This window comes from Dermacentor albipictus, chromosome 6, assembly GCF_038994185.2.
Source record: "Dermacentor albipictus isolate Rhodes 1998 colony chromosome 6, USDA_Dalb.pri_finalv2, whole genome shotgun sequence".
In the NCBI taxonomy this organism is placed as follows: Eukaryota; Metazoa; Arthropoda; class Arachnida; order Ixodida; family Ixodidae; genus Dermacentor; species Dermacentor albipictus.
The window spans coordinates 116,147,575-116,168,206 of NC_091826.1; the positions used below are offsets into that span (position 1 = coordinate 116,147,575).

At 46.3% G+C, this 20,632-nt stretch overlaps 2 protein-coding genes across 2 annotated transcripts in view; both read right to left on the reverse strand.

Annotated features, from left to right (window-relative positions):
- The window catches only part of LOC135908339 (fibroblast growth factor receptor homolog 2-like), a 204,854-nt gene that overhangs the window by 142,906 nt on the left and 41,316 nt on the right, over nucleotides 1-20,632 (reverse strand). The gene's annotated exons all lie outside the window — the stretch shown is intronic.
- LOC135908297 (uncharacterized) lies at nucleotides 2,302-5,135 on the reverse strand. The gene is made up of 2 exons (XM_065440051.2): nucleotides 4,471-5,135; nucleotides 2,302-3,627 (listed from the first exon to the last, which is right to left on the reverse strand). The coding sequence occupies exons 1-2, from the start codon at nucleotides 4,762-4,764 to the stop codon at nucleotides 2,521-2,523; spliced, it is 1,401 nt and encodes a 466-aa protein (XP_065296123.1). The 5' UTR covers nucleotides 4,765-5,135; the 3' UTR covers nucleotides 2,302-2,520.

Here is a 20,632-nt window from a genome sequence, read left to right on the forward strand (position 1 = left end):
AATGAATTAGTGCAAGAATACCTACCCCTGCGAGTTTTCTGGTGTAACCATCGAGCAGCGTGGTTTAATGCATCCCTAAAACGTATCTCGAACAGGAAAAAGCGGCTGTTTCGCCAAATTAAAAAAAAAAAAGAAAACGGAACAAAACTGATAGCTGGCGTGCGTATCAGCAGGTTGCTTCACTGTTTAAAAACGCAAAGAAGCTAAACGCGTTTTGTTTTACAATACACTTCCATCTCTGCTGACTGAAAATACCAAAAAAACTAGGAAAACTGTCAAGGGTTCCCAAAAGATATATGGTGCTGTTGTTCTGCAAGAAGAATGTTCTTCTGCACCCAATGAAGTGTTCCCGAAATCATTTTTGCATAACCTGTTGCCCTGTGCTTCTCTACCTGAAGTTGTTAAGATCAATTTTCCTCAGACGGAGCCCTTGTTAATTGATTACGATAGTGTCGTGAACTAGATTCGTAAGTTAGATTTCGTCATCGTCAAGAGTAGACGATATTAGTTCTAAGTTTTTGAAAAATACCCAACTGTACTCATCCATAATTTTGTGCAACATCTTTTCGCAATCTATTCTGTCGTGCTGATTACCAAAGGATATTAAAGTCGGTAAGGTGGTTCCATTATTTAAATCTGGCGACGTGAATTCACCTTTAAATTACAGGCCGGTTTCTCTAACAAGTGTGTCATGCAAAATTCTAGAGCATATATTATACTCTAATCTCGTCAACTTCCTAGAAACAAATTCATTTTGTCCATCTCGTCAGCATGGGTTCCGCAAATTGTTTTCCTGTGATACTCAACTTATTTCATTTAAACATGAAATCGGTGCCGCGTTGGATAATGGATTTCACGTTGACACCATCTTCATAGACTTTTCTAAAGCATTTCATCTCGTCTCTAACGAATTACTTTGTCTAAAATTAAATACACTCAACATTGACCGTAATATTATCTCATGGATTGAACACTTCTAATCGAATAGAACACAATTTTTCGCAGCTAACAATTTTGACTCTTCGCGTTGTCCTGTCTGTTCCGGGATGCCGCAAGGTTCTGTTCTCGGACCCTTGCTGTTTCTCATTTATAGTTATAATTTGCCAAAGTGTGTAGCGTCCTCCATAAGGTTATTTGCTGGCGAATGTGTCATTTTTAGAGTAATAGCATCAATTTCTGACGATCTGATACAATCTGATATAGACAAGGTAACTAACCGGTGCGACACTTGGAAAATGCGACCTAACTGCCATAAGTGCAAATTAATGAGGATTTTCCGCAATACTGCTTCGTCTAACCTATCCGACTATCACTTGAAGAACACTGTACTCGTAGAAGTCAGTTCCTATTAATACTTAGGTCTCCACATAACGTCTAATTTTTCTTGGCAAACACACATAAACCACATCACTAACAATGCTAACCGTACGCTTGGTTACCTCCGTCTCAATTTCTCTATGGCACCCGCTAAGTTAAAGCTACTTCTATACAAAACACTAATACGTCCTAAGCTTGAATATGCCTCTTCTGTATGGGACGCTGGCTTGGATTACTTAACAAATGCAATAGATGGTATACAACATCGAAGCGCAGGTTTATTCTTACTAACTATTCTCGGACGTCAAGCTTAACATCTATGAAGGCTACTTTAAACCTCCCTCTCCTCTCATCCCGTAGGAAGTTAGCACGCTTATCACTGCTTCAAAAGATTTATTATTACAATCCGGAATTAAAAAGTGAACTTTTGTCCGAACCTGCATACACATAATCGCGTACCGACCATCGCCATAAATTGGGCGTTCCACATTGTCGCACGAACCAATTTTTTATTCATTTATTCCTAAAACTACCAATGAATGGAATCATCTGCCGCCCTCAATTGTTAACATAACCGATACGTCTGCTTTTAGAACTACTATTGAAGAATACTTTTGTTAATCCGCACTTTCAATTTTTAAAAAATAATATTATACCCTGTTATCTGCACATGCTATGTATTTTATTCCACTCCCTTCTTCAACGCCTTCTGGGATTGAATTAAGGTATAATAAATAAATAAATAAATAAATAAATAAATAAATAAATAAATAAATAAATAAATAAATAATTGCGATGCGACGCATAAACATTGGTCGCGTATTGGGGACACGGGACAATGCGGTACTGCAGCGTAGTATCAAACACGAATGTCGCTTTGAAATCAATCGCTTTAACATCCGCACGGCAGTTATCGAGAGAAAAGTATCAGGGTGAACCTCGTAAGGTCAGAAACCACTCGAGGTGCACAACGTTTCGCAACAAAAACTGTATTAGCACAAGAAATAAACAAAACGTACGGCCAGTAAAGTCAGAAAAGGATAGGTTGACAGCTACTAGGGATAGCAAGTTTCCACAAAACAGATGTCGCAGAGATCACTTTATTTACTAGAAAGGAGATCAAAAATTCGTTAAGCTCCTGTGACACATATTGTGATGTGGCGAGGATTCTCCGGTGCAGTGAACATTCTGCGATGACGACGGTTAGGGTGCTCCTCTGATCCCCCCGTCCATCTTACTTTCGCTGAGCGAGATACGGAAGTCTACCTTTCCGTCTCGGAGGTAGCCGTCATTTTCCAGCGAGGCAATGTCTGCAGTAAATTTGAGGTGGAAGTGGAGCAGTGAGGGGTCATCGTGGTTGCAGAAACAAGGCTCGGCAGCGGGAGTCAACGAACGTTCATTGAATATTTTTGGATGCACCGCGCGCACTCTCCAGAAAGGCGGCCAACACTTGGAGTCCACCAGCGTCCCGTTAAACTGGATCTTCAGAACGAGCTCAGCTGCAGAACCGCCGTGCTTCCAAACGGCAATGGCAAAGTACGTGTCCTTCATGTGCCGTACCGTAATCTCGGCAAACTGTTTGAAGCCTTCCTGGCACTGAATGATTTCCTCAAAGTTTTCCACGGTCAGCAGATATTCCACGCACCCATATACTTTAATGCGCTCGAGTATCGATAGCGCACTGGTCAACCGCCGAACGTCACAGAAAATAGATCCACAATGAGCAATGACAGAGCTGGAATGAGGCTTCGTGGAAGTTTGCCGCGAGTGTTCCAGGTGGGCTAAGTGTTCACACTTTCGACGTATTTCATCTTCTTGTCCCGAGTGCAACGACAGCGACCTCGACGTGCTGGCTTCTTCCACTGGATTTTGCTGAGACGTCCGCTGGTGCGACACGGTCGAGGAAATTGCGGCGCTGATTTGATCCATCTCGCCCGCTAAATTGTGCTCGCATGCTCCGAGCTCGCGAGTGATCTCGGCAAACCTGGCTTCCTGTTTTCTGACTTGTTCTGTCAGCTCATTCAACTGACTCTGAATCACTGGCAGCAGCTGGTCGTGGTTGAGACATCCCAACATCGCCTTCACGTCTTCAAGGGTCAGTGTTGTAGGTTGCGATGACTCTGTGATCGCTGAAGAAACACCGGCCCTGCATCCGTTCACATAGTGCCTTGGCAGGTCTTTGTGCTGGACTACCTCGCCGCATCGCAAACATTCCATGGTGTGAAATGCGCATTCGTTCTCGTAGTGTTCCAGCATGCGGTCCATGGTGCCCGTGTACTCGCAGCCGTGCGCTCCGTTCCAGCAGTACACCTTAACAGAAAATAAAATATGTAAATAACCCACATTAAAATTTTTGGCCGACAAACTATTTTTACTACAGGCGACTTCTATACCTGTCCCTAACTTTTAGAACATACCTTTACGTGAATTACGGTGTGAACCACCGTTATCGACAGATTCTTTGGGGAAGCAAATATGCTCAATATCAACAAGCAGTATCTGTCGATAAATTTGAAGCTAGAAGCAACAACACTTAGTTTGGTTTCTTAGCGCTTTTTCTCCCTTTGCTTCCTTGCCTTGTTATGCCAGCCGGCGTGTCAGACGCCGTTGAAACACTGGCTAACACACGGTCGTTGACACGTGATTGGCAGACGGCCGGGACCCTGCCGTTGTGCAGATACTCCTTTATTCTCAATTCGACCCGCTAACACACCTTCGCTCGTTGTCGCACCCGCCCGCCTTACGCCCTGCCCCCTTTATTTGAAGGCCATTACATATACGGTTGCGGGAAAGCATAAGTCGAAGACGAGTCCACTTGTCGAAACATTGTCTCTTGCATTCACCTTTTTTCTCGTTTTGATCATCGTCTTGAATTTCCATCTCCCGCCTTCCCCGTGTTTTCCCTACAGTCAATTTGTGTTGCTCTATTGTGTTAGTTTTGATAAACGCTAAAGAGTAACATCCGGAAGAGGGTGAATTTTTGTGTTACTGTTCGGCCATGGTAAAAGGGGCACTCTAATCGTTAGGCGTGCAGATATGCCGCAGCGGAAATATGGGAATACTAATGCATAATTGCCTCCTGCCCCCCCCCCCCCCACCGAAAAACATAACAATAAAGAAAGAAGTGACAGAAATTATTTCATTGGTCCTCACCTCCACGGTGTTCGCTTTCCTGGCCGGGAATTCATAACCGACGCACTCCCCTTCTTCGAATGCCTCTCGATCCAACGGACACCGACCGACGCTCCCTTCGAGACTGGCTGCTTGGCAAGATTGGCACAGGGCGTGCGAGCACGGCAACAGCACCATCCGTTTGGGGATCATGTGGCAGAGGCTGCATACACGTGAACTGGGAACCTTGTCGACGAACCGCGTCGGTCGCCAGTTGACGCCGGAGACGACGTGGTCGCGAAAACGGTGCACCCGTCCCTGTTCACGATCCGGCATGGCGGTGTTTTGGGGCCCGAATCCTACGCTCGCACAAGAGCGTGGTGGCTTCTTTTACCGAGCTTATCGCTACTCAGTGGTGTCAGACGCTTTGCCTTGATCAGCGTCAACGAGAGATAGAATGAGCCCTGCACCCACTATCGCGTAGAATGGTGAACTGTTATCGCACTTGTCGCCTCCGCAACGCGGCGAGGAACAACTGCTTCGTTACCGTCGGCGATAGCCGTTACATCTGCCGCCGATTCTGTTGTATCGTAGGTGTAGGGGTAGCTGGGTCAGGTTGCCAGACGCACCGAGCCACAGTCGGGGGCCCTCCGTCCCAAAAGAACAACCACGACTTCAATCGTCTGCGATCACATCCCTGACTTCCCTGTGCACGTGTGTCCCTTGACAGCTAACAGCCTTTTTATTGCCATTATGACGTCACGTATGACGTAACAACAAAACCGAAACTAGAAACGAAACCAACTGCACAACAACACAACATAACTTTCCCTTAAACGAGAGAAAGAAACAAGGAAACCAACTTGAACACTTCACAAAGACAGTCTAAGAGGTCACAAAGTCACTCAGCCATGCTGGAGGTCGGCGAATTCTAATTCTGCGTTCCGACTGTGCTGTAGCACTTCTGGATGTTTATGGGGACTCTAGTTGATGCTCCTCTCCTCTTAGCTCGTTTTCCGCTTGAGCTGTTCGTTCAGTGGTATCGAGAAGGCCACGGTGCTCAGCTGGCATAGTTTGGGGCTCGGGAACAACAGGAAAACTGGCATACCAGTGACCAGCCACAGGAGCAGCTGTTGTCAACTGTGAGCCTCCTTGACGAACCGTGTACGGCACCTTAGACCATAGAGTTACTTTACTGACTCTAGTGGACAAGCTACCCATAGGGCCCATGCATTGAAATTGGGAACCGCAAGAGCGCCGCCATGTTGCTACGCGCCGAGGTTGCCAGCTCCTGAGACGCTTGCTAGACTTGGTGACAGTAGTCAGTTTTAATCCGGCAACAGTAGCAGCGTAGCAGCATGGCGTCTCACTTGGAGTGTCGTGAAGTGGTGTGCGTGCAGCCGTGTTTTTAGGCTTTTTAAAGTTGCTTCTTTATGCTATGTTGCGGGACGGTGTGGGTGTGGTCCATGTTGGCCGTACAGGTGGCAGTTATGCAACCGATGGATGATCCTGTTGAACTTTCCGCCGGTATGCGGTTTTCAGCGGTCATGCCTGTTGCTGGAGTGCACGACCGGTCGTGCTTGGGTGTCACTCGACGAGGTTACGAGGTCGAAGCTGTGGTCGGATTACTCGTTGGCATTCTGTAATTCTCTTCGCACGGGCGCGGTATGTTGCAAAAGCCCATTTCGCGATCTATCGTCGCGACGATAGATCGGGTTTTTTATTATTGTAAGTACTGATCCAGCTGTAGGGCACATGTAACCGACAAACGGAAGTCTCAGGAGAGCACCTGAGATTATAATAAAGCAGGCGGCGCAGGAACTCCAGGGCACCCAAGGGACACTGGGGAGATCAAAGCTCGAAGCAGAACGGTACGTAACCCGCCGTGGTTGCTCAGTGGCTATGGTGTTGGGCTGCTGAGCACGAGGTCGCGGGATCGAATCCCGGCCACGGCGGCCGCATTTCGATGGGGGCGTAATGCGAAAATACCCGTGTGCTTAGATTTAGGTGCACGTTAAAGAACCCCAGGTGGTCAAAATTTCCGGAGTCCTCCACTACGGCGTGCCTCATAATCAGAAAGTGGTTTTGGCACGTAAAACCCCAAATATTATTATTATTAGAACGGTACGTAGGTTGGAGCCGCCGAGGCAGGTGTGTGGCAGGGAGTGTTCACACGGACAGCTCCCCTGGCACGCGCAGCAGTGCCTCGCACGGGCGAGATATTTTAAAGGCACCTGCGCCCATGATCTTTCTTTTGCCTCGGTGCAGTGAGCACGATTAACGAGAATAATATGGAGGGCATCCGGTGCAGTCGCGAATGCGTCATGACAAATGTAGCTCGCGTCGCCTGGCCTGTGTAGTAATATCAGAGTTGGTTGTATGAACTTTATGCGTAATACGCTTTGTTACGGTACCTTAACGGAATGGGTCTAGATGACGGTGTTAGTACATTTTTTCGTACCGCCCTAATCCTATACCCCCCACTACAAACACACACACATACCCCCTTTTTTTATGTATACATACAATTCCTTGCCATGACGGATCATAGCCTCCTTTATTTTTGAAAAATAGAGGAGGCTATGATAGTCAGTTGTCACTGCATTGCAATGAATGCGGCTGCAAGCCATCTTTCGAAGGTGTAATCTATCTGTCAAAATATCTTGATGACCGCGCACGCCTTATATCCGAAGCCTTCCACATTCACGTCAGTGGCAAAGCATGTGTAAGTCATTCCGTCCATTTCTCTCCTTCCGAAGGAGATTGCCTTCTTATCACATTAATTGCAATTCCCCCTGCGCATGCCCTATTCCGTAGATTCTGTGGTTTCAGATAGCGGCGGAGCATATATATGCTGACTGACGGAATAAACACCCTTCGGTTGTTAGTCAGCGCTGTTGTCTGTGTTCCTTCACTCGTCCCGTCGTTTAGCGCTGTTTTTATTGCTCGTAATCATGAACCAACCAGCCCAAATGCGTACTCTTTTGCAGTTTATTTCTTCTACATCGGGCTCTTTTCCTTCGTGTGTACCTTTCTCGTGTTTCCGTTCTCAGTCATTTGCATCAATTTGCTCGCCACCGCAACTTGTAGAGCTCGCCTCTACACTTACTCGCTCAAGCATTCTTACCTACCGCCGGAAGTCGCCGTGTTGTTCGGGGGACTGATGCCTTCGGAGGGCCACATTAAGAGAACGTGCCGAATTTTGCGCTCTGAAGCATTTCGACAGGTACGCTTCTACACCGACTGCTTGCAGGTTGTGAACCAGAACGAGCTGCATTTCCACAGTGCTCAGAAGAAGTTCCTTCAAGATTTGCGAATGGCGTCTCAGACAGCAGACTTCCTCCTGTGAGGCAGCCTGGTGGTTCGACCACCTAGGAGAGGACGTAGGAATCCGGGGCAAGGCCAAGAGGTAACAACATTCGGGGATGCCTCAATTCCGAACAATGTTGCCGATCTACTCAAGCTTGGTCCTAAATTTTGTGAGCGCCCTTCTCTGGACAAGACGGAACTGCTCAGCCTCGTCAGGACAGCTGCCGGTAGAGCAAGAACAGATGAAGCTGACAGATGCATCAGAGAAGGTGTTGACTGCCTGCCCCAGCAGGTCAAAAAAGGCAACACAGTTCGGCTCCGCACAGCAGTGACCGTCCTACGAAATGCGGGGCTCAAGCTGCTCCTATCCGACAAAGAAGGCGGTTTTGTCGTGATGCCTGGTGGCTTGTACAAGAGCAAAGCAGATTCGGCCATTCTAGGCAACTTCAAGGAAGTGCATGGAGTGGCTCCTGCGAAGGTGAAAAAAAGGCTGTTCAGCTCTGCGAAAAAGCCGGACTCTCCAAGCTGGCCTCCTCCAAAAAGGCCTGCAAGGAAACCAGTCTTTCTGTGTTTTCAGTGCCAAGACGCACAAAGAACTGTGCCCGTTTCGGGCCATTGTTTCTGAGCGTGGAACCTGGCAACGACAATTGGGAGTGTTCCTGCAAAGGTTTTTGTGCCTCCTCGACATTGATGACCCCTTCCTCATAAAGACGCCAGGTACTGTCTCCACCTTCCTCCGTGAGGAATGTCCAAGGGCTGTCCGAGCCTTTTCCGTGGACATCAAGGACTTGTATTACTCCTTGCCTCAAGAAGATGTATATCTCGGCCATTGCATTGACAAATATGGTGTTATTAGGTTTCAGAATGCATGTGGTATCAACGTCGACAAGATTTTAGAGCTGTTAAGGTTTTATATGCTTTCCACTTTCGTTTCAATGGAGGATAAGCTTTTTATACAGAAGAAAGGTGTGTGCATCGGTTCATGCATAGCCCCTGTTCTTAGTGACATATTATTAGGCAGCTATGACCGCAATCTTGTAACTAAGCTCAGCCAGACAAGCACTGTAAAAGTGATGCGATAGGTCGATGACTTTCTAATTTTTTACAACACTAACGCCACTGACGCGCAGCGCGCTGCTGCTATAATATTTGACTTGTTCCGCACAGTTCTAGATTCTTTCCAATTGACCACGGAGCATCCGTCAGACAACAAACTTCGTTTCTTAGACTTGGAGCTAACGTTCTTAAGCAATCATGTATGTTGGGGTTACGCTCCTCGGTCTCATAAGAACCTTCTTCCATTTTCGTCCGCGCACTCAAAGATAGTCAAGCGCGGTATAGCAAGATCCTGCATGAAGGCGGCCCTCATCTGGTCATGTGACCACCAAGTGGATGTAAGCTTCGAAAAGCAAGTAGCCAGACTGAAGCTCGCAGGTTTCTCGGCACCACTTTTGACCAGCATCGCTGAAAGCCTCGCAGCGAACCTTAAAGGAAAGCAGTCGGCAGCTGCTCTGTCCGAGAATCGCTCACGGCAATTGGTTGCGGTTATACCATATGTTCATCAGGTTGCGCACAATCTCAAAAAGGTTTTCAGTAGGGCAGGCGTCAGGTTGCTGTTTACTGCCGAAAATAAGTTAGGTAGCCTGTGCCACCAAGTCGATAGGGTAAGCAATAACAACAATAAAAGTTGTAAAAAACAGCACAGACAGAGGTGTGTTGGTGACTGTTGTGACTGTGTGGTGTACAAGATCCCCTTTTCATGCAAGCGTTTTTATATCGGCCAAACGGGGAGTTGCATCAACGACCGCATGCGCGAGCACTTCAACAAATTTCAAAAACGGGCAAAAGATAGTCAGTTGTCACTGCATTGCAATGAATGCGGCTGCAAGCCATCTTTCGAAGGTGTAACCTATCTGTCAAAATATCGTGAGGACCGCGCACGCCTTATATCCGAAGCCTTCCACATTCACGTTAGTGGCGAAGCATGTGTAAGCCTTCCGTCCATTTCTCTCCTTCCGAAGGAGATTGCCTTCTTATCACATTAATTGCAATTCCCCCTGCGCATGCCCTCTTCTGCAGATTCTGTGGTTGCAGATAGCGGCGGAGCATATATATGCTGACTGCCGGAATAAACACACTTTGGTTGTTAGTCAGCGCTGTTGTCTGTGTACCTTCACTCGTCCCGTCGTTTAGCGCTGTTTTTATTGCTCGTAATCATGAACCAACCAGCCCAAATGCGTACTCTTTTGGAGTCTTGTGAAATCGCTAGCTTCAGTGCGTGCATTGCAGTGTATCTGCTCAAGTAATTAGTTGAATACTGATTCAATTCAATTTTGGTATTAGTGAAGTATGCGCGTTGGTTTTCCGTTCAAGTAGTGCATACATCTCCGAGTACTTCAGCGCAATAAGTAGATTTGTGCCGACCTCCACAGGTGAATTAAAAAAAAAGTATTCCTGTCAACAATAAAATAAAACACGCAGTAGTACGATGCCATGTTCTTCCTCTACAGCGTTGCCTTCTGTGGGTGCTCGAAATACGAGCACACGGGCCTCGATTCTCTGTTTAAAAGAAAGAGGAAAAGAACCGCGGCTTCAGACGGGACGCCAGACGAAGCAGTGGACGCGACAGGCGGTGTCTGGATTACGTGGAACACGCTACCCAAATTTCCCAGCACTGAAGCAGCGCGATTGCGCAATCATTCCTGTGTCCTGCTCCTCGCTTATGATTTCTGAAGGGTCAGGGGTTCGATTACAGGGGGTCACCGGTGGGCGCGATTGGCTTTTCCTAGGCAGTGTGACGCATCAGAAGCTGATCACAAGGACCCAACCATTCGAGGACGGCGGAATGGAAAGGCGAGGCACAGCAAACCGAGATTCAAGCGATTGCGGCAAACCTTAATGATGATAAATGGTCCATATGGACTTTGGACAAATGGACTTTTACACTCGGATCGTTGAACAGAACCGGTCGCTTTTTAAAAATAAATTTAATGAATTGGTACAAAAATACATACCCCGGCGAGTTGTCCGGTTTAACCATCGAGCAGCGTAATTTAAGGCATCCCTAAAACGTATCTTGAACAGGAAAAAGCGCTTGTTTCCCCAAATTAAAAAACGGAACAAAACTGATAGCTGGCGCGCGTATCAGCAGGTTGCTTCACTGTTTAAAAACGAAGTCAAAGAAGCTAAACGCGTTTTGTTTTACAATAAACTTCCATCTCTGCTGACTGAAAATACAAAAAATATTTTGGGAAACTGTCAAGTGTTCCGGATGTAACACAATATCGTTAACTGATGTAGATGGTGCTGTTGTTCCGCAAGAAGAATGTTGTTTTGTACTCAAGGAAGTCTTTTCTAAATCATTCTTGAATAACGTGTTACCCTGTGCTTCTCGACCTGAAGTTGTTAAGATGAATTTTCCTCAGATGAAGCCCTTGTTAATTGATTACGATAGTGTCGTGAACTAGATTCCTAAGTTAAAGATTGCGTCATCGTCAGGAATAGATGAAAATAATTCTATGTTTTTGAAAAATACCAAAGTGTACTCATTCATAATTTTGTGCAACGTCTTTTCGCAATCTATTCTGTCGTGCTCGTTACCAAATGATTTTAAAGTCGGCAAGGTGGTTCCATTATTTAAGTCTGGCGACGTGAATTCACTTTTAAATTATAGGCCAATTTCTCTATCAAGTGTGCCATGTAAAATTGTAGAGCATATAATGTACTCTAATCTCATCAACTTCCTAGGAACAAATTCATTTTTTTTTTCACTTCGTCAGCATGGGTTCCGTAAATGGTCTTCCTGTGATATTCATTTCATTTATACATGAAATAAAGTGAGGCGACCGTTCTTCACCATGCAACTACAGACCTATTTCGCTAACAAGTACCATATGCAAGGTCATTGAACACGTCATTCACTCCCAAATTGCCAAATACTTAGAAAGCCACAACATAGTATTCCAGTATCAGCACGGTTTCCGCAAGGGCTACTCTTGTGAAACATAACTTGCAGGGTTTGTTCATGACCTACGCTCATCCGTGGACACTGGTTTACAAGTAGATGCAGTTTTCCTTGATTTCTCGAAAGCTTTTTATCGCGTTCCCCACCACAGACTACTTCTCAAAGTTACATGCCTAAACATTCATCCTAACGTCCTCGCATGGGTTAAAGATTTCTTTTGCTCCAGGCTCCAGTTTACTTCCGCTAACAACTACAATTCTTCTTTTGGTCTCGTTACTTGCGGTGTCCCCCAGGGCAGCGTGCTAGGTCCTTTACATTTCTTAATCTATATTTATATACTCCAATCTATATTTCTTAATCTATATTTACGGCTAGGGGTGGCCTTCACGAAATCTTACTCGTTTTGCATTGGAATGGCCGACAACGCTCTCTGCAATGCGTGTCTTTGCGAGGAGACGCTGGAACACATTCTGTGCGACTGTCCTGAATATAATGTTCAGAGACAGTCCATGGTGTCCGTTCTAGCGCACCTTGACAATAGACCATTGTCAGTTGCAACCATTTTCACATATCGCCGACAGAAGACATCGCAGCTGAAGGCGACGAAGGGACTACTTCGGTTTATGAAGGATAAACAGTGATGACAGTGACAGTGATGTCACGTACCGCGCAAGAGTGACGGACTGTAACCAACGATGTGTGCCGTGTTATGTGCCCTCTATCTCTTCTCCCCATCTTTCATCCCCCCATCCCGCTCCCATGTGTAGGGTAGCAAACCGGTTAGGCTAAACTGGTTAACCTCTCTGCCTTCCTTCTCCACTTTTTCCTTCCTTAATCTATATTACCGATCTTCTTTCTTGCGTAACGTCCCGGGTTCGTCTCTTTGCCGATGATGTCGTAATTTACCTAACAATTTCCTGATATCGATCGCCAATGCTTGCAATCTGACCTTGATGCAATTGCCTTATGGTGCTCCTAATGGCTAATGTCGCTTAATATCTCTAAAACGATGGTAATGACATTTAACGGCTGAAAGTAAGTTTCGAATTGACAATACTTACTTCATTAATAACAGCACGATTGAGTTTTCCACTTCCTACAAATATCTTGGCCTTAATTACCAGTCTGACCTAACGCGGCATCACCATATCAATTTAACCGTGGGGTCAGCTGCTAACCGCACTCTTGGATTACTTAATCGAACCCTCAAGCAAGCGCCACCACTCGTACGAAAACAGGCACATATCACCATGATTCCCCCGAAAATTGAACATGCTGCGGCAATTTGGGATCCCCATCAGGTATATCTAGCCTCTAACCTTGAAGCCCTGCAGAACCGTGCTGCTCGATTTATTTTTTCAGATTATTCAACATTCACCAGCGTTACATCTTTAAAGAAACGTGCCGATTTGCAACCCTTGAGCCTTCGTCGCAAACACTCTCGCTTATCAATATTTCATAATATTTTCCACCACTGCTTACTTCGTGATGATTTTTTTCAACCACCGCCGATTATCTTACCTCGCCGCCATCACCCTAATAAAGCGAAACGCATTTTTTGTCGCTCATCAACTTTCGCTCAGTCCTTCGTACCACGCACTATCATTGATTGGAACGATATACCCTCATACCGAGCCATGGAAACTGACATAGCCAAATTTAAGGAAATAAATTGCACTACTGTGACGTGCTGTAAAAATGTTGTGTATTCTTACTGTGTTTCCCTGATATTTTTGATCCTTTGAGTTGTTGCTTGCTCCTGATGTTCATATGTACGATGTTTTTTTTTTCAATATGATAACTACACTGCCATGTTGAGCGGTAAAAATCTCTTGTAAATGTTTTTCTTTTTATGTATGCTGTACCTGAATGTACACGTGTGCTTTTTCTTGTCGCCCCCCCCCCCCCGTCCCCCATGAAATACCGTCCTTCGAGGGCCTTTAGGGGTATTGTAAATAAATAAATAAATAAATAAATAGTAAAATAAATAAATGAATAAAACGGTGCAACATTGGATAATGGATTTCACATTGACACCATCTTATTAGACTTTCCTAAAGCATTTGATCTCGTCTCTCACCAATTACTTTGTCTAAAATTAAATACACTCAACAATGACCGTAATATTATCTCATAAATTAAACTTGTTATCCAAAAGAACACAATTTGTCTCAGCTAACAATTTTGGCTCTTCGCTTTGCCCTGCTTGCTTTTTCTCATTTATATTAATGATTTGCCTAACTGTGTAGCGTGCTGCGTAAGGTTATTTGCAGACGATTGTGTCATTTACAGAGTAATATCATCAAATTCTGACACTCTAACATCACAATCTCATCTAGACAAGGTAACTAAATGGTGCAACACTTGGAAAATGGGACTTAACAGCCAGAAGTGCAAACTAATGAGGATATCGTGCAATACTGCTTCGTCTAACCTATCCGACTATCATTTGAAGAACTCTGTACTCGAAGAAGTCAGTTCTTATAAATACTAAGGCTTCCGCATAACATCTAATTTTTCCTGTCAAACACACATAAACCACACCACTAGCAATGCTAACCGTACGTTTGGTTACCTCCGTCGCAATTTCTCTGCGGCACCCGCTAACTTAAAGCTACTTCTAAACAAAACACTAATACGTCCTAAGCTTCTATATACCTCTTCTGTGTGGCGCCCTGGCTTGGATTACTTAACAAATGCAATAGAGTCAATACAACATCGTAGCGGACGTTTCATTGTTATTAACTATTCTCGGACATCAAGCGTAACATCTATGAAGGCTACGTTAAACCTCCCTGTCCTCTCATCCGGTAGGAAATTGGCACGCTTATCACTGCTGCAGAAAATTTATTACTACAATCCAGAATTAAAAAGCGAATTTTTGTCCGGACCTGCATACATATCTCGCACTGACCATCACCATAAATTAGGCGATCCACACTGTCGCACGAACCTATTTTTTTTATTGATTTATGCCTAAAACTACCAATGAATCGAATCATCGACTGCCTCAATTGTTAACATAACCGATACATCTGCTTTTATAACGACTATTGAAGAATACTTTTGTTAATCCGTACTTTTAAATTTATTTATTATTGTTATAGCCCGTTATCTGCACACGCTCTGTATTTTGTTGCACTCCCTTCTGTAACGCCTTCCGGCCTTGAAGGTTCAATAAATAAATAAATAAATAAATAAATAAATAAATAAATAAATAAATAAATAAATGCGTTGCAATGCATTAACATTGGCCGCGTATTTCGGACACGGGACAACGCGTAGTACTACAGCGTAGTATCAAGCGCGAACGTCGCCTTGAAATCAATTGCTTTAACAGCCGCACGGCAATAATCGAGAGAAAAGTATCGGGGTGAGCGTCGTAAGGCTGGAAACAACTCCAGGAGCACAATATTTCGCAACAAAAACCGCATTAGCAAAAGAAATAAACAAAATCAACGGCCAGTAAAGTCAGAAAACAATGGGTTGACAGTTACAAAGGATAGCAGATTTCTTAAAAAAGGAAATGTCGCAGAGCTCACTTTATTTACTAGAAAGGAGATCGAAAATTTGTTAAGCTGATGTGACACATTTTGTGAAGTGGCAAGGAGGATTCACCGGTGCCGTGCACATTCGGCGATGACGAACGTTAGGGTGCTCCTCTGATGCTATCGTATCTCTCTGTAACGCTGAGCAAGATATGGAACGCCATCTTTCCGTCTCGGAGGTAGCCGTCATTTTCCATCGAGGCAATGTCTGCAGTAAATTTGAGGTGGAAGTGTAGCAGTGAGGGGTCATGGCGCGTGCAGTAACAAGGCTCGGCACAGGGAGTCAACGAACGGTCATTGGGTGTTACTAGACTCATCAGGTGCACGCTCCAGAAAGGCGGCCAACACTCAGAGTGGACCAGCATCCCACTAAACTCGATCTGCACAACGAGTGTAGATGCAGAAGTGCCGTACTTCCAAACGGCAAATGTGAAGTACGTGTCCCTCATGTGCCACACCGTAATCTCAGCAAACTTTTTATCCCTTCCATTCCACTGAATAATTTCCTCACAGTTTTCCAGGTACAGCAGATAATCTAAGAACCGCATTTATTTATTGTGCGCGGTTGTCGACAGCGCACTGGTCAAATGTCAAAAGCCATTGTTCAATGCCTTACAATGAGCAATGACACGGCTGAAATGAGGCTCCCGGGGAGTTTGCCGCCAGTTTTACAGGTGCGCTAAACCTTCTAACTTTCGAAGTATCAGTGCCTGTCCCGAGTGCAACGACAGCGACCTCGACGTGCTGGCTTGCTCCAATGGATTTTGCTGAGATGTGAGTTGATTGGACACGGTCGATGAAATCGTGGCGGCGATTTGAGCCATCTCGCCCTTTAAATTGTGTTCGCATGCTCCGAGCTCGCGAGTGATCCCAGCGAACCTGGCTTCTTGGTTTCTGGCTTTGTCTGTAAGCTCATTCAGCTGACTCTGAATCACTGGCAGCAGCTGGTCGTGGTTGAGACATCCCTACGTGGCCTTCAGGTCTTCTAGGGCAGCGTTCACGTCTGCAAGGGTCAGTGTTGTATGCTCCGAGGACTCTGTGATTGCTGAAGAAACACCGGCACTGCATCCGGCCGCGTAGTGCGTTGGCAGGTGCTTGTGCTGGACTCCCTTGCCGCATCGCTCACATTCCACGGTGTGAAATGGGCATTCGTTCTCGTAGTGCTCCAGCATGCGGTCCATGGTGCCTGTGTACTCGCAGCCGTGCGCTTAGTTCCAGCAGTATACCTTAAGAGGAAATAAAATAAATAAACCACACATTACAATTTTTTGAACTACAAAACATTTTTACTAAAGGTGCGTTGCATCCCTGTCCCCAACTTTTAGAACGTATGTACCTCAACATGAAGTCCGGTGTGAACCAGTGTATACGCTATGCTCAAAATAAACCAGCAGTATCTGCCGCTGTCTAAACTTATATGATGCATCAAACACGAATACGAGCTCAAATTTAATCGCTTAATTATGCTTCTAAATAGCAAGACAGCTACTCTCACACAAGATTCAGCCTTAGTAAGCGAGAATCGAGGAAAAATGCGCCCATTGTTCAACTATTCTTCCAGCTCCAAACTTATCTACGAGGACAGCAGCATTCTTGAGCAGTGGAGACCGCCATGTGCTTTTCGATTGCTAGCTTGCTCCTCAAAGAAATGGGGGTCACCCCCTACGGGCCAAGTCATCTGTCATAGGGCGGGCAGTTCGGAGTGAGTGGGGGTGTAGGTGGGGTTGAGGAATAATGTCTTGAAGTAAAAGTTTGCGCAATTGGTAGTTTTCCAGAAGCGACAGCATCTTTTAGAAGAATAACTAGTGAATTTATATTGTAGTGTACCCAACTTCGTCTTCTGATGTTTCAGTGCGAATTTCAAGGGAAAGAAGAATAATGTGTACATAGAAAGTGATTAACTATCACTCAAGTGTCACTGAAGTGATTATCACCAGTTTCCCTTTGAATTTAGCGCAGAAACGACCACCCCATAACGTCAGTGAGATGTCTCACATTGGGAGGAAGACGAAGTGCTTCTCTTGCGGAACACATCTCGCCCGTCTCTGTGTTTTTCTGGACTTCTTACTGCACCTGTGGGGTCTACCGCCCCCTCCATCGCGGTGATGGATGTACAACACCCCGAGGATCCTCCCGGTTCCCGTTCACCCGCGGACATCGGTTCGAGGAAGCGAGGAAGTACGTGGAGTGGTAGCGAGGACACGGAGCTGTACTGCGCATCAGGTGACGAGTCCTCGGAGGACAGCTTTCGACTTGTCCAGTACCGCAAGGCCAAACGAAGAATTATCAACTCATCTTCGGCGTCCAGCTCGACCACTGTGAAAACAGCTCCTCAGCGATGGCCTCACTCCATCCTGTTTGTGCCACAGAACGCTACCGACAACCTGCGCGTCCTCAACAGGCAAGCACTCTCCGTGTATCTAGAGAACACCGTGCCAAATGAGATCAAGGATGTTAGGATAAATACTAGACGAAACATCCTGGCAATCGATGTGATGAACCCGAGTGCACTGACCATACTACAACATGTAACGCAGCTGGGAAACATCAAGGTCCGATCCATCGTGCCAACGAATGGTGCCACAATAACTGGAGTCATCTATGACATTGACAATGAAATATCTAATGCGGACCTCCCAATTCTCATAAAACCAGCAAGCGAACACAACGTGATTGTGCATGTTAGTCGCCTCGGCAACACACGTTGTGTGAAGATAACCTTCAAAGGCGACTGCCTTCCACCCTACGTGAAGGTCGGCCACTTTCGCCACCAGGTTCGACCATTTATTCCAAGACCAATGCAATGCTTCAATTGTCAGAAGATTGGACATGTGAAGGGTGTTTGCAGAAATTCGGCCGTGTGCCCTCGATGTGCCGAACCCCACTCAGAAGACAACTGCAGCGCAACCACGTTCAAGTGCCCGAACTGTCAAGGTGATCACTGCGCCTCTTCCAAAGACTGTCCCCAGATCAAGAAAGAGTTCACCATTCTTAAGCAAATGGTGAGAGACAACTCTACCCACAAAGAGGCCGCTGTGAAAGTACGGCGAAGACGACGTCACCGACAACGGTCTTCACGGCGGAAAACATCAAGCTTTCAGGAAAAGTCCCCTCGTCAAGCATCATCATCAGCGGACGTTTCCAGCACTCCGATCACCAATGTTGGAAGGGAGCAAACTGCCAGATCTCTCTCCACAAAGGAATGGCCGCCACTTCCACGTATACGACCGCCAGAAGAGCCGCAGAAGAAGCCGCCCCCAGTACAGCAAGGTGCTGTATCCGAGGAGTCGCGGAAAACAGATGAGCAAGTGATAGCACTTATTAGGCCTTTAATGAATGCTATTCGCGTGCTGCTAAGCAACATGCACACACCGTCTGCCAGAAGTGCGCTTCAAGTACTGGACGCCCTGAGTCCGGTGCTTGCAACCCTTGAGTAGATCATGGCTCCACAGCCACGGTCTTTTAGGGAAGGCGTCCGACAAGCAGCTATTTTTCAGTGGAATGCCCGCGGACTCAGAGCGCGCCTTTCGGATTTCCGTCGCTTCGTGTTCGCCAATATGTTTCCCATTATCGTCATTTGCGAGCCGAACTTATCGAACAAAATCAGGCTTTCTGGATATGAATCATTTATGTCGTCAGCTGTTTATGAAAACAGTAAGGTTTTGGTGTTCATTCGCCGTGACCTCACCTACACTCATCAGCCTGTACCACCTAATGACAGTAATCAATATATATGCCTCAACGTAAGGAAAAAGAATCTGGCCTTCACTTTTGTAGGCGCCTACCTATCTCCGTCAAGTCGATTTGATTACAAAAGACTACGAGACATCCTTTCCTCAAGTTCTAATCCCTGGGTCATCACTGGAGATTTCAACGCCCATCATACACTCTGGGGAAGTCCGATCATCAACGCAAGAGGCAGAGCTCTGGTATCTTTCGCCTCCAGTAATGAACTTTGGCTGCTGAATGATGGAAGTCCTACGTTCTTGCGTGGCTCCACGTACAGCAGCTGTCTTGACTTGGCTTTCGTCTCACGAAGCCTAGTCAGGCGTGCAGGGTGGTTTGCGGACATAGAGACGCACGGAAGCGACCATATCCCCACGTACATCAAGATCAGAGGATTGACCGCTTCCAAAATACGGGATACGATCCAAAGAGTGGACTGGCCTAAATTTCAGTCTATTATGGAAGAACACTGCGACGCCAATCCATCTTTCGACTTGGAAGAGGCCATCAAGAGCGTGGTGCAAGACACTATGCGTACTCTAACATGCTCCTCGAAACTTAATGATTATGATGTGGAACTAGAACGACTTCGAGCAATCAGACGACGTGCTGAACGAAGATACCGACGTACGAAAACAATGGATGATCTACGGACCGCCAGGCGCACGCAAAAGAAGATACAGCGCCGGTTAGACAAGCTCGAATCGCAACGTTGGGCTGCCTTCTGTGAGTCGCTAGATCCACGCAAGCCTTTATCGCAACTATGGAGAACGGTGCGCGGACTGCGGACACTTCCCGTACAGCGATTCCCATTCAAGGCACTTGCCCTCTCTCAAAAGAGATCGGAGATTGACGTGGCAGAGGATTTCTGCGCCAGATTATCCGGCCAACTCACAGCTACCAACATTCCATCGCCTTCGAGCAGCTGTCCGCCACCACGTGATCACCGGTTGGATCTACCATTCTCGATCCACGAACTTAAGGCAGCATTAGCTTTGTGTAGCCGCACATCAGCGCCAGGACCTGACGGACTTTCCTACCGAGCTTTGTGTCACCTGGGGGAGCGAGCGAGAGGGGTTCTTCTTGAGGTGTACAATGAATCTTGGAGAAATGGCACGCTACCAACAACCTGGAAGACAAGTCGCCTTGTTCCACTGCTGAAGCCTGGCAAGTCGCCGTTGGAGCTCTCCTCATATCGCCCGATCGCTTTGGCGAGCTGTGTGGGCAAAGTAATGGAGAGGATGATCCTAGGACGCCTGGAGTGGTACTTGGAGTACCACAACACCTACCCAGATGCCATGGCGGGCTTCCGACGCGGTCGATCATCGATCGATAACGTCCTCGACCTGGTCACCTACATTCAAGATGAGAAACGCCGTAAGCGTCTCTGCGCATCCTTATTCCTCGACGTTAAAGGGGCGTATGACAACGTTACGCATGAAGCCATCCTCTCTGCTCTCGCAGAGGTAGGAGTGGGTGGTCGGATGTTTCAATGGATACGGAGCTATCTATACATGCGATCCTTCTTTGTAAGCACCGAGGAAGGCCATACTTCTCTACATTATAGCTACCGCGGAGTCCCCCAGGGCGGTGTACTTATCCCCGTGTTATTTAATCTAACACTAATTGCTCTCCTTGAGCACGTGCCAACCACAGT